The sequence below is a fragment of the Plectrocnemia conspersa genome, unplaced genomic scaffold, assembly GCF_051122295.1.
Source record: "Plectrocnemia conspersa isolate PC_06_02 unplaced genomic scaffold, ASM5112229v1 ptg000005l, whole genome shotgun sequence".
Lineage (NCBI taxonomy): Eukaryota > Metazoa > Arthropoda > Insecta > Trichoptera > Polycentropodidae > Plectrocnemia > Plectrocnemia conspersa.
Window position 1 is genome coordinate 16,832,187 of NW_028277169.1, and position 14,170 is coordinate 16,846,356.

Here is a 14,170-nt window from a genome sequence, read left to right on the forward strand (position 1 = left end):
AATCGCGTTATCATGAATACTATTTATAAACTAACAAATATAGGTCATTAACATTTTAACAATTTTTTTGAAAATTAAATCAAAGAATATATATATCCAATAATACGACTGTTTGCGAGATAAAAAGCAGTCTAGATTGAGTCTTTCACCCACAAAGCCACTATTCACTATACGTATTTTGAAAGCTTCTGTGATTTTCCCCACAAAGAATAGATAACTAGATTTGTATATCAAATTTGCTGTATTTTTTTCATATATGTATGTTCTCTGTTATTTAACACTTAATAATAATGTGTTACTTTTGCAGCCAGTTAGACGCCAGAAGAGCTGATAACAATTTATTATACAAAATATATAATTTAATGCTAATGCGGCGGTGTCGCATTAGAAAGTCTTGAGAGTCCGTTGGGCGATCATCAGCTCGAGAGTCTTCACTGTAGTCGTCAATGATTCGATTGGTGATGAGTAATTGCAGTCCGTTGATTCGGTGATTCGTCTCCATCGAATAATGATGGGCACACGAGGTAGATTAAAAAACAATCGCACCTTTAAAGCATCTACTTTAGCGAAAGCCTGTTTCAATAGTTCAGGAATTAATACGGATTTCAATCATTATTTAAATACATATATCTCAATAATTCCCATTTGTCCCCTGTTCTATTAATAATATATAATGTTGATTTACAAGACTCCAAAGCCATTCATTTATTTTATCTGCACCCAGATTCTAAAACGATTGAACGGATCGTTTGGAATTCTGTCCGCTCCTCGCTAAACGTTTATATCGAAATACACAGAGGGTCGAAAAACCAAATCGCTCCTAAACATACCGATCCTGAAAAAGCTACACATAAACGCTCGTCCGTGACGTAATTTTACTACACGTGTACGTTAACCCTAAACTTGTTTTATCCGTCATTCTATAAAAATTTTATGTGTTTATTTTTACACGATTCACGCAAAATTTCAACGCTGTGTACCCACTGCGTCCATAGCGATTAAGGAACACAAAAATGGTAATTTCCATCGAATTTTAGCACAATCTGATCGCACTTCGTGCGTATCTCGATTTTACGCGTCGAAACTACACGATTCTCATTCATTCCGTACCGAATTTCACAAAGAACTGCTTAATTTGCCATCGCCGGACCATGGAGATACGAACTGAGACGGTTTAGACTTGATAAGTTGTTGAGCTTCTAATGATTACTATTTATTTTAACATTGTTTTCACAACGATAAAATACATTTTAACATTTTTGCTCTGACAAAATATTCAAAATATTATTCTCATGATAAGTAGTATATTTAAAAAAAAAATAGACGCTAGAATCGCTTTAAAATTGTGCTCTAATTTCATGATTGATTACGATATACTATGATACGAAATATCGCTGTTAAAACGGCTATTTTTCGCAGAAAGTGTAAATGGTGGTATCTTGCTTCATAGTCGGTTTTTAGTCATAACAAAAGGTACACTCTCTAAACAACTTCAGGTCAGTTTCATTTTGTTTTCGGTCGTGCAACAACCCCAAATTAAAAATTATTAATAACCATGAACGATATTTCAATTAATATATATGTAATAAAGTTGAATGTGTTTTGTATATGTAAAATGTGGTAAAAACTCGAATGTGTCGTTTTTGGTTCGACAAGTTTCATTCCGGAAATTTATCTCATAAATTTAGCCCTTGGAACAGCAACCCAAACATAAACCGGATGAGCACCAGAAAATAGTTTGTGCGCTTTGTGTGAACTTTAAAAATCGAAAATACGGTCAACATTTGGATAATTATGTCATGGTATTGATTGAACTGAAAGGGCATTTTTTCCACCACGATAATGTCAGATCACATGTGGAATTTATCACATAATACAAAGTAATATTTTTATTGGGATGGGATTAATAAATTGACTTATAATAATTGGAAGAATGTTAAAATTAAAATTATCTAATTGATAAAAATAACTTATTGGTATATATTGAATAAATTAAAAAAAAACTACCAAGTTTTTTTTTTGTAAATTTTACAGGAAATACACTTCAAAACTTTTATTTGTCGCAAATACTTAAATATATTTATGAAAGTATTTTTTTTTCGTTAACAAGGTTGTATTAAATTACTAGCTAAATAGTATGAATTAAAGAAAATACCTACATAAACTAAAGGTTATATAATTTTTGTGGCAAAATATAAAATCAAATGTATATATTGAATATGTGTCAAACCATGAAAAATGATAGAAACTACTTTAAAAATATAGCATATGCTAGCAAAAAGTACTTGCACAAGTACTAAACAAAAAGCAAGTACACAAGTACTTGCTTTTTGTTTGTAGCTACTTCAAATCATTGGTATATGAGAAGGAGAACGCAACTGAACAAGAGGTTCGACAAAATCTGCATGCTGCAGCAGCGACTGTCCAAAATAAACGTCATGCTCTCAGATCATTAAAATTAAATTTCTTAAAGAGATGCTGTTTGTGTATCATGTGTGGTGGTCGAACTTTTGAACACTTGCTTTAAATAAATCCAAAAAAAAACATTATTTAATTTTAAAGGTTTTTTACAGACATAAAAAATCCCAATAACTTAATTTAATTATAGTAATGTAGCTAAAACCGCGTACGCCACGGCTTCCAATTTTTTACACATACATTCGCGCTTGCTAGGGCCGAGTCACAATAAGAAAGTCGTATACTTCGCATGAAAATACGATTGTGTGCCGTTTTTGATTCTACCTGCGCTGCAATAACGGTTATTATTGGTAAACTGCAGCGTATCGGCATACTTCGACGAGTTTATGCAGAGGTCGATAATGTTACACGTATGATATATTATTAAAAAAATGTAATTAAAAACATTTTAAAAATTAATAAAATATTTTTTTTATGTAGTGATACATAATATATAGTACATACAATAGATATAAATGTACATACATTAAAAATATATTTACACAGAAAATATACATATTTAAAAATACAATATATTACATTTAAAAATTCAAAATCAAATCACGGTTAAGTTTGAAGTAAAAGTACTATATTTATAAAAATCTTCAAATAAATATTAAACGATCAACTTATTTTTTACAATATCAATCAATATCCTCTTAACACATCAGATACATTATTTTATCATTAATAACTAGTTCGTCAATTCTAGGCATATCTGTAGATGATGCAACTCGAAGAGGCAATAATTTAATGCGATTTCTATTTTTGATTTTTATTGACACCATTTTCGAGAATGTTTGTTCACAAAGATAGGTTATTTTGAATGTTAGTAATCTTTAAATAGCTCTTTCACTCAATTTCGTGTATTCCTCATTATCATCCATTTTGATCCAAAAAACATCCAATGATTTATTCTCAAATATTATAATAAACAACTTCCACGGGTGACACGTGACTTTTCTACCACTTCGCTTTCGTCTCGGAACTCATTAAAGATCCGAATTCGCACCAAGCGGAGCGAGACGACATTTAAAAAGACCGAGATCTACACATGAGACCTGGTCTAGCTAAATATGTCAATAAATCTATTTAACATAATTAATTTTATGATCGAGTGGTTTCTAAGTTTTTATGTATTTAAATGTTCAAATCACAATTAAAAGTAAACGGACTAGATGGATTATCGCTTTGATATAAAAATATATTAATGCATTTGGTATCCAAATGTTGTGGGTAAACAATCCAACCACCCAACAAATGTTTGTCACGTAAAACCAGTTACGGTTTTAGCCACCGTGACCCAGTTGGGCCTGCAGCCAATCGCTCGTGACCAAATTTCGTTCGACCCTTCAAGGAAAGCTTGTAGATACCTTTTCAAGGTTCCACACTAGTCACTCCCCTTTCTCATACAAGTGTGTTTTCTTTGTTTTCCAGCACACTGCGCCTCAATATTGTTTTTTATTATCTCCACTCCAACGAGCAATATCTCCTTTGGCAACATAAATCGGTAACACGCATAATTGTGTTTTGTGATCATGGCGTTAAAAAATCGCCATACACATTGTGTGCACATACATAAATTACAGTCACGATATCTCATTTTTTAATTAATAAGAAGTGTGTAAAAAAATCTGGAACGATAGTGAAAATTCGGAACATGGACAATGCGAGTCTCATGGCACAGTTACACACAATTCCTCGTATAAATAAAGAGCGACACGCTCCTTTGAGCTAATTATCAAATTATGGTCTAATTAATGAGCTGGCAGTTATCGTTATCTTTGCCAAATTGTGTGTTGTGTTCCGCTCTTTATCTTATCGGACGATTAGAGCAAATGAAGTCGTGCAGAATTAGATTTTTTTAACTTAACGAATTGGTCGTAAACGTAAGTTTATGTTGCGATTTGAAAGGCAAACGACCATAATTTTGTAATCAGATGACCAATTTACCCATATAGCAAACTCGTTGACGACTTTATGGCTAATAGTGTATTGACAGGCTATAAATATGATAATGAGGCAGCAAAATTTATGGATAGCTAACGTTTTGTCAATTTATTTGAATTGAATTGAATTATAATACCATAAAAGTATTTGATACGTGGAAGACCGACTTTCTCAACCATAAATAAGCTGTCGATGTTGTAATATATAAATAGCACTGACAAAATACTTCTGACATTTTTTTTCAAATTGCTACATTTTAATTTTTGCACCTAAAAATATAACGAGAAATTATAAATATAAGAAACCGAAATACTTACATTTTCATGACTGACTACACATAAAACATATTGAGTACATTGAAATAAAATTGCGTTTTTAATTATATTTAATTATTTTTAAATAGCCCACAACAACAATAATTTAAATGCTAAAATTTCCTGTCACAAAATAACATTGATCTCATATTACCTTATAATTATATATTTAAACCGGTTTCTGATTTTTTGTGGTAAAAAATAATTTTAGTCAAACATACTACCTATTTATTTAAATTAAAAAAACCTACTCTAACTTATGTTTTCAAATTTTAGCATTAAAATAACTAAAGCATTAAAATCTATACAAAATTTTGATATTGTCTAATGGATTTAAATGCCAAAAATATCATTAATACTTTAAAAATCATAATTATTATGTTGAATCTAAAACTCAGCCTTACTTTAAAATGTACTATGTATTTTTTTAACAGTCTATCTAAAGTATCAGATTTTTAAAATTTTCTTATAAAATTCTGCGCATTATAAGTGATTATAAAAGCAGCAAAATTTACTAAATTTTGTATCTTAAAAACTTCAGCTAGAAGAAGTGACAATCCTGTTGATATTCTTTTTTAATGAAATTATAAGGTTGTTTCATATCAAGTGACCGATGTTTACTAATTCAAAAACGGACTGATTAAAAAAAAATTTTTTTTCGTGGTGTTTTTTTTTCTTATTTGCGGTCAGACTTTTTTGTTTTTATGTATAGTAGACCCCCCCAATAACATGGTAAATTGGGGATGTGCTATTTATATGTGAACGAGCCAAGGCGAGGATATCCCACCACACGCGCCTGATTCGTACGTATTGCAAAAATATTTTCTAGTCCCCCAACTACACGCACCCAAATAGCACGTCCCCAATTTACTGCGTTTATGGGGGATTCTATTGTAAAATAATTTGTGATTCGGTGAAAGTACTGTTAGTCCGAAAACTGTAAAGCGTTAATATGAGAAATTTCTTACTGGCGATAATATCTTGAAAATGAACCCCACGGAGGACATCAATTTGCTAACGATGAAGGAAGATTGAGAAACATTGCTATGTCTACAAATAACTATTCGGACACTCAACTACAATATTGGATGCGATTGGAAATGTGAAAAAATGCACAAATGGGTACGCACATTCGCTAGTTCTTGGTAACATAGAATCATAACCAGCGATGGAAAATGGATTTTTTACGATAACCATAAGAAATCAGGACTATAGTTAGACAGAAAAAAAGCTCTAAAACATGCTTCAAAGACGATTTTCCACCCGAATAAAATATGGTGTCAGAATAGTACTCTAATTATTCATCGATTGATTATTAAACAAGCATTATATTGAAGGAAATTTGAAACCATGCATAGAATCTATTGTGAGAACTGACACTTACCGTTGCAAAAGTAAACGAACTAGGATTGGAAATTTTGACCCATCCCTCGTATTCCCCGACCCTTCCACTGCAGAATTTTTAAACATGTAGACTTATTTAACGAGTGATAATATACAAGCCATTAATGAATTCACAACCCCTAAAAATGAAGATCATGTTTAAATCGTCAAAAAAATATTTCTGTAAATGAAGCATATTTTGAATAAAATTGTAGTATAAAAATATATCGCACTAAAATAATCGGCCACTGCATATGAAACAACCGAAATTTAGGATAAATCTCTTTTATTGTATATTATTTTTATGCAGCTTGAATAACTCATTACCTAATAGAGTATTTGTACTTCCAGGTTGTTATTTTGTAAGTATCTTTATTATGATTCTATTGTATATTCATCACAGAAATAGAATATCAGATAAAGATAACTATGGTTTATGGTTGACGCGTCAAAGAAAATATACATACACATGTTTCTAAACGAAACATGATGAAAAAATCTCACGATCACAATATTATTCTCGTGTCTTGTCATACGCTCTCCCGAAGAGAGTAGAAATTGTACTATGTAGAATAGTTATGAATTATTGAACCTTGGTAGTAGTAACATGCTTTGGAATATGGCGAAAGGTCACGGAATAAAAGCGCATGGCAGAATAAAACGAGGGCTATTGCCAAATCGTATCCCGCCAGGGTCACTATTTCACCCAAGAGACGCTGTATATATGTACCATACAGCAACAGAACTTTAAATATTTACACCCATTAAGTATGTACAGTCACATTACTCCATGAATACAGGTTACCATGAAAATGCTCGAGAGAGAGAGAGAGAGAGAGCAAACAAATAATTGAATAAAGCAGTTATTATGCTAGCGAAACTTACAAAGCCGTCGTCGAGATAATGTCTTTGTCAAGTTTCCAACTTTATGGAAAAATTCTAATTTATTCCCTTTATTTCTAAGTGCTTTAATATACTTAGAGATGTGTATTATGAACTCCAATTAATCAAATCATTTCTGTATTTGCGCCCTCGTCTAAATTATTATTTTTTTACTTTCAGATGAGCAGATAGATGGCTGCCATGGTGCAAGGGAGCGGAGAAGGTGTTCCATTAACGTTAGACTCGGTAGACACAGAAAAAAATGGTAATACATCCTTTCTCCAAGTGTGCTATGTAGTGTTACAAGATTTTAAATTGTTGTTGTTTTTATAGACACTAAAAAACGTCGCTTCCTATGGGGGTTGCGTCGTTTGCGACTATTTAGAAGGAAGGGTGCCAGGAGCGAACCAGAAGTTCGGGAAACTTCCGGTACCCCTGGACCACCAACGCTCAGGGGTCGGTCTTCAGATCATCTGTTGACGGATGACGAATCGCCAAAGCGGAAGTGAGTTAACTTAAACATAAATTATGTAAATTAACTATTGAACCTAGGGTTACTTATTTGATTGCCATACGAACTTTTGGACTGATATATGTATGTTTATATAATATTCAAATTGCAGAAGATAACATTCGATTAAGGTTCAATATTATACTGTGCCTGGAAATTCGTGCATCCTTGCCCCCACTCACCTCAATCCTTGTCAATGTTTATTGAATATTTAAGGGGACTCTCCTTTGCTCTTTTCGCTCGCAGTAGGTCACAGCTTATAATTAGACTCAAGGTTCTCTTGTTTTCCTATTGATATTTTTATCTTATGTATGAAAATAATTATTTAAATTAAAAAAAATATTGACAATTACCTTTTTGAGTTTCTGTGCCTAAATTTATACTTGTTTGAGCAAATTATTTTGTAGAAAAAAATTTTCTCTAATAAAATATTTTTTAAATATAAAATTCAGATTGTTTTAAAAATGTCCCAAAAAATCACAGGATTATAAATATGTTTTTAAATAACTCTTTTCAATTGTTTTAATATATATATATATATATATAAAATTGACGGAGTTCTAGTTCAATTGTTTGTAAAACGTTCTTAATTCGTAAACCAATCTAATTAATTAGGTAAAAATAAATATTATCAATAAGATATTGTTCTCAAAAGAAAGTGAATTGTGCATCGGAATCGTATATACTTTTAAAAAATGGCGTAAGTCTAATAGCAACCGCTCGTTAACACATTACAGACCGCTGAACATATTTGTGTTATATTCTATCGTTAGAAGCCGCTGACTCATTTATGCGTCATAAGCAACAATATGTTGATATTAACGATTGTATATAAACTATAAATATATTAGACATAACGACATAATTCATTATAATTTGTTTAGTATACAAATTTCGAAACAGTTAGAAATAATATAGTTGTTTTAATAAATAACATGCAAAATAAAACGATTTTATTAAAAGAATTGAAAAGTAATAGTAATTTTGCAAAAAAACTTTTTATTGCCGTATGGCAAAGATTCTCAAACTTAATTAACTCATCGCGCACTTTTCAACGACTTTTTAATTATAAAAAAATACGCTATTTTTAAAAAATCCGAACCCAGCTGCAGTGACATCATTCTGGTAGTTAATACTTACTTGTAGGTATTCATTATATCTGATTGACTTACTCAGTTGGTACATATTTATTCCATTGTAACGCATTGGGCTTACGCCTGTCAGATTACAATGGAGGATTTAATAAAAAAATAAAATATATAAATCATACAATTCATACATACATATATATGATTTAACAATTAAAATAAATAAAAAAAAATAAAAATTCAATATTAGTAAACCATTGGAAGCACTTTTGGAAGTGATTTGCCATTATTGACTATTGCCCTTTATATACATATATAACACAGGTAAGTCAGGGTTTTCAAATCTAACTATAACAAAGCAATTAGAAAACGGACTGCAGAATAAGTGCAAGATATACAATTTATTCACAGTATTAAAAATAAATATAGCAGAAACTAATATAAATAGATTGCATTAATGAAGTGTAATTTGGTCAACCCTATAATTGTAAATTCCAATATATTTTTTTCCATATTTATAGTTGTCAAATTTTTCTTAGAGGCTTTTTATAATTACTTGTTATTATAGTTGTGAGTTTATCATAGCGCATAAATCATAATGTTAGTTCTTTTTTTAATTATTTTCACCCAAATATAAATTAAATTGCATTTTAAGGTTTAATGTCCATATAAGGACAGTTATAGACGAGTATTTAATTATATGCATATCTACTATCAATAGCTGAAACTTCCAACATTACATGTTTTACTTACAGTACGTGTTTTATTTATAAGCCCACTTAATTACTTTGTTTTACTTTCAGAAGACAGCAATCCGGGTTGAGTGTGTCCCATGACTCTGTCTTCACCGCCGAAGCTTCAGGAGCTGACTCAGATGAAGATAGAACCAGATCTCATCCTCGCCAGCTGCCCGCCGTATCCGTAAGTTTTCTTTAAAATCCATACATAATAAACAGCGCAAAGTGTTGTATCGGTTTTCGCATTAGCCTCACCGAAGCACACCTGTGGACCTACTTGAGTTAAAAATACGTCCCTAATTAAACTTTTGTTTCACACCTGCCTAAGCAAAGTGCCGTACAAATGTACTACAAAATTTTAATGACGCAAGCTTTTTAGTTTAAACTAGGCGTTCATTGAGTTCTAATGATGATAACGACGCGAAGAGAAATGAGGTCGTTTTTTAAAAGGATTTTCGGACGGCTCTTCAAGAAGTCAATGAGATTATTCAGACAGGGGATATCAGGTCGCAGCGTGACGACAGGTGACCTGTGACCCAGGTACCGTTGTTTGACACGCTTACCTTGCCATTTGTAGTGTTTTCTTTGTTTGCTCTCTCTCCGCTGGTGTTACGTCACGCGGCATAACGTATGTGCGAACTGATTTCAGAATCATACTATACCCCTGTTATTTGCTTTGCGATATTTATGACCGTCCGACAAAAGGTTAATTACGACTCGGATGCGTTTTTTGTCTGGAGCTATTACAGCACCTTCTCAATTGTCGTTAAAATGATACGACTGAAGAGCAATTATGAAAGTTGTAAGAGAAAATAAATACTGTTTCTTATTAAAGATTAAAAAACATTGAATTAATTTAACTTCAATCTCCAGAGTAAGCAAGCATATCTGACTCCTTTTGAATAAGTTATTTTTCAGTGAGACATGATTCACGTTTTTCGAATTCTCGAAGAAATGTACATGTAATCCAACATATAAATAGATTGTGTTATCCATTACTAATATGAAGATTCATGGGGAAAATAAAATGTATCATTTCTGCATATTAGTACACTACATTTTGAAATGCCTATGACTTTGATCTACAACTTATTTGTATGTATAATACATCTAGTAACTGATTATCCGTCTGAATATCCAAGTAGGTTAATATTATCAGCACTTGGATATGATGTACTGAATTTAAATATATTTTTTTTATGTAATTAAACATGTTTTACAAAGTACAGAGTGCATTGTACATTTTTATTCAAATAATTCCAAACCTTAGTTTTTTGTACCGGAACCCGCTCGTGCATTGTAATCTTGCAGTGTTTAGACCGGTTTAATATATTCGAATTTTATTTATGCACTACTATTTTATGGAAATAAACTTCTCAAAGTTCTCTGTGATTTTTTAAATTTAATGAAAAAGTGGAGTGGTGTAACAGTCAGTTAATAATAAATTATTTACACCAATATGCAGATGTAATTCAGGTGCTAGTATCGGACGGCAGTGTCGAATGCAGAAGAATCTAGGCTTATCAAAAATATTTTAGCAGGTGGTCGGGTCCGATATAGGATAGTAGTCATTAGAGTAGTGATGTTGTAAAATTGCCAGAATCCTTAAAGTGGTTCTTATTGGTGAGCGTGTGCTCTCTCTCTCTCTGATCTATTTAAGTGAGCAAGTTCAAATCCTCTTATATGTTAACACAAAAAAGGCTTATTTTGACCAATTAGGTCGTATTATCAAACTTGGCCTTTCTTAAATCCCTCCCTCTAATGAAACACAAGAAAGTCTCCCGGGTGTATCTTTATAAACAAAACCGTTGTAGTCACTTCCTGGTAACAAAGAATAACGAATAATTATTAGAATATCAGTGTTGACGATCACAATACTTACTATTCAGTGGTAATAAGTGGTTAAGAAGTTTTGGTTACAGTGATTAATGTTTATGGATTTTGTAAATATGTTATTGTTTACGTCGTTCTTGGGTATAAGTCAGCGACTTATACCATTTTATCGTATTAGTTACTCGTCTTTTGTCTATCATAAAAGTGACAGTTTTTTTAAATAAAAAAATCGCTTATTTTTTAAATACAATTATATGCTTTAACCATTTAATTAGTATGGACGTACATGTACGTCCTTGCGCCTTATTTTAAATGCCATGCGCTTAATTCCAAATAAAATAATATTACTTATTTTTTTATAAATACTACATAGATTTATCAATGAGACGTAAAAATCATTATATTTTAGGATTTTTTTTTTTAATAAAATTTGTTCAAATAATTTAAAGATTTAATAATCACAAAAATAACAGAAACTTAGGACGCTGTTTTAAAGCACTTCTAACAATTAAGGCAACCTCAATGAGTGTTTCCAGCAGCAGTAACAATCAGAGTAAAATTAGGAACCAATTTAAAATATAAAACTTTTAATGCATTGTTTTTTTTCATCAATCAAAAATTTCAGTAAATGTTCAGTCTATTGTACATTATTTCGTTTTCTTAATAGATTACATGTGATTTGATTTATTGTCAAAAAATAAAAACAACCAATTTTTTTAATTATAAAAAAACATGACATAACGTAAAAAAACATAAGACTTTTTAACTTATTAAAAGTTTAATACTCTGTGTAGGGAAAAATGTATAATTGTTAAAACACTACTTAATTTTTAATACACATATCAAAATTTTTAAACACGGTTCTACTCTACCCCTCGCGCTGTGTAAGACATATTTTTATTTGCAGAACTTATTTATTTTCTATTATAAAATATATTATTCTATACAAAGCGAAACTAAGTTTGTAGACCTCTGTATTACGTTATCAACGCAAAATAATGTCAACACGTCTTTCAAATTGCAATTTTTTCACTTCAAAATAATGTCAACACGTCTTTCAAATTGCGATTTTTTCACTTTATCATTTCAGTCTCGCTAAGTTTGTCTTGTAAAAAATATAATAACTATATTTTGCTACGTTTGTTACAAAATTTGATGTATATTAAACCAAAATACCAAATCATAATCAATGCCGTGGTAAAGGAATGTTAATTGTAAATATATGTGCCAAATTAAATCCTTATGAAATAATTCATTATAGCAGCTATTGATTAGTAATGAATTAAATATCAAAGTCCATAGAAAATAAATATGACAATTGACAGCTGTCATTTTGTAGTAGACCTTATCACCTTATCGTATAAGGTGTTTTTGATCAAACACGATATTCTCGTTCAAGAACTTTATGAACAATTTTCATACATGTGTTTACGTATGCATATTTCATGTTAAAACCTTTTGTAATTATCCCAGCGTGCACGCATGACAGTTTGACGTTCGTTAAGCTCTTACGTATACTTTTTAATTAAAGGATTACTTTAAGCCTTCTTATATGTTTATATAGAAAATATGGCATCCTAAGCTTTACGTGTAATCCTTAGATTGTTTTTTAATAATCTTATTTTTTGATAAGCCACACTGATTTAACTCTCAATTAGTGCTTCCACACAGGATTGTTTAAACTGCTGCATTAATGACAAAATGACCCCCCGGTGACAGTGACTCTATTGCATCAACCTTGTAATTTGGCTTCAGTGTCATTTCAATAATGCGTTTCACGACTGTTTTATGTTCATGGGAATTAGTAACTCTGTCCCGGTAATTCTCGATCGAGATGCGATATTTTAAATTCAAGTAAATATTCTTATTAACCGTCCACTACACGGTTGCTGCTATTTCTCATCATAGTTTCGAAAATATGTTATACAATTTTTTTAAATAAACATTAGAAAAAAGCGTTGTAAAAAATAAATGTAAATATAGCATTGAATATACATTTTATTGCCTGGACAAGCTTTGGTGGTGATCGATTGATTAGTAAAATTGAAGAACTGCGTAGTTTTAAATGATAATGAAAATGAGGGACAAATAGACGAAGTGAAATATTTTGGTAGTTCTCAATCCATTTAAATTATTGCTATTAAAGTCGCAAATATGTTATGAGATTGTCTGATGATGTCTATCGTGTCTGTAAGATTACGGATTATTATATAATTATGTTTCCGTCTAATCATTTTTTTTCGATTTCCTAGATTTCCTTGATTTCACGGATCATAATCAATAATTTTAATACAATTTAATTAGGTGTTGCATATTAGCATTTATCGTAAGCCATAATAATTTTTATGTGATTTTCTAAACTAAATAATAGCCGTTCAGTGCGTCCATTTTAGTGCCAATAATATTTTTTTAATGCAGAAGTCAAGGGTCAATTGGTAGCGAAAATTGTTTCTTTGTAATTTTTCTTTTTCTTATTACAATGCAGCATTTTAACTGAGGTCACGGATGATAAAACTATAATATTTTTTTTAGAAAGTGACAGGTGGACTTTTAGGAATTGACTGCTATCGACCAGTCGACCGCTGTCCAAGTCTTGTTCTTCCTTAATTTATAACAACAAATATAAAATGTAGACCATATCAATTTTGCACTGAAATTAAATAAAAAAAAACTTAAATTCCAGTAATTCACGAATTTAAATAACAATCTCAATTTCTGAGATTCAAAAAGTGCCTAGAACTAAATTCCAGTAATTCACGAATTTAAATAACAATCTCAATTTCTGAGATTCAAAAAGTGCCTAGAATTATAATTCCTAAAGGCAATGCTTTTAATTTGCAAAAAAAAATGCAACGACAAGTTTCGGCGAGTGCGTGTCTGGCCTATTAATAATTCAGCTACAAGAATAGGATTCAATTATTGAGATGAGACGTTCCGTGCTCCGGTACCATAAACACGGCTTTACTGCCCAGCGGACTGTAAACAAAAAGCCGATAAAGTTAGACTTTGCCGCTT

The 14,170-nt window shown here is 31.1% G+C and overlaps 1 protein-coding gene across 14 annotated transcripts in view; it reads left to right on the forward strand.

The window, feature by feature from the left end:
- LOC148234964 (uncharacterized) overlaps positions 1-14,170 on the forward strand; it is a 127,954-nt gene that overhangs the window by 35,102 nt on the left and 78,682 nt on the right. For 8 of the 14 annotated variants that reach the window (XM_088186373.1, XM_088186384.1, XM_088186368.1 and 5 more), the window contains 3 exons: positions 7,167-7,251; positions 7,320-7,491; positions 9,389-9,506. In XM_088186373.1, coding sequence (XP_088042499.1) covers positions 7,179-7,251; positions 7,320-7,491; positions 9,389-9,506 — 363 coding nt within the window. In that variant the 5' untranslated portion in view covers positions 7,167-7,178. The remainder of the gene's footprint in view (positions 1-7,166; positions 7,252-7,319; positions 7,492-9,388; positions 9,507-14,170) is intronic. The other 6 variants (XM_088186371.1, XM_088186383.1, XM_088186395.1 and 3 more) reach the window with 1 other exon arrangement.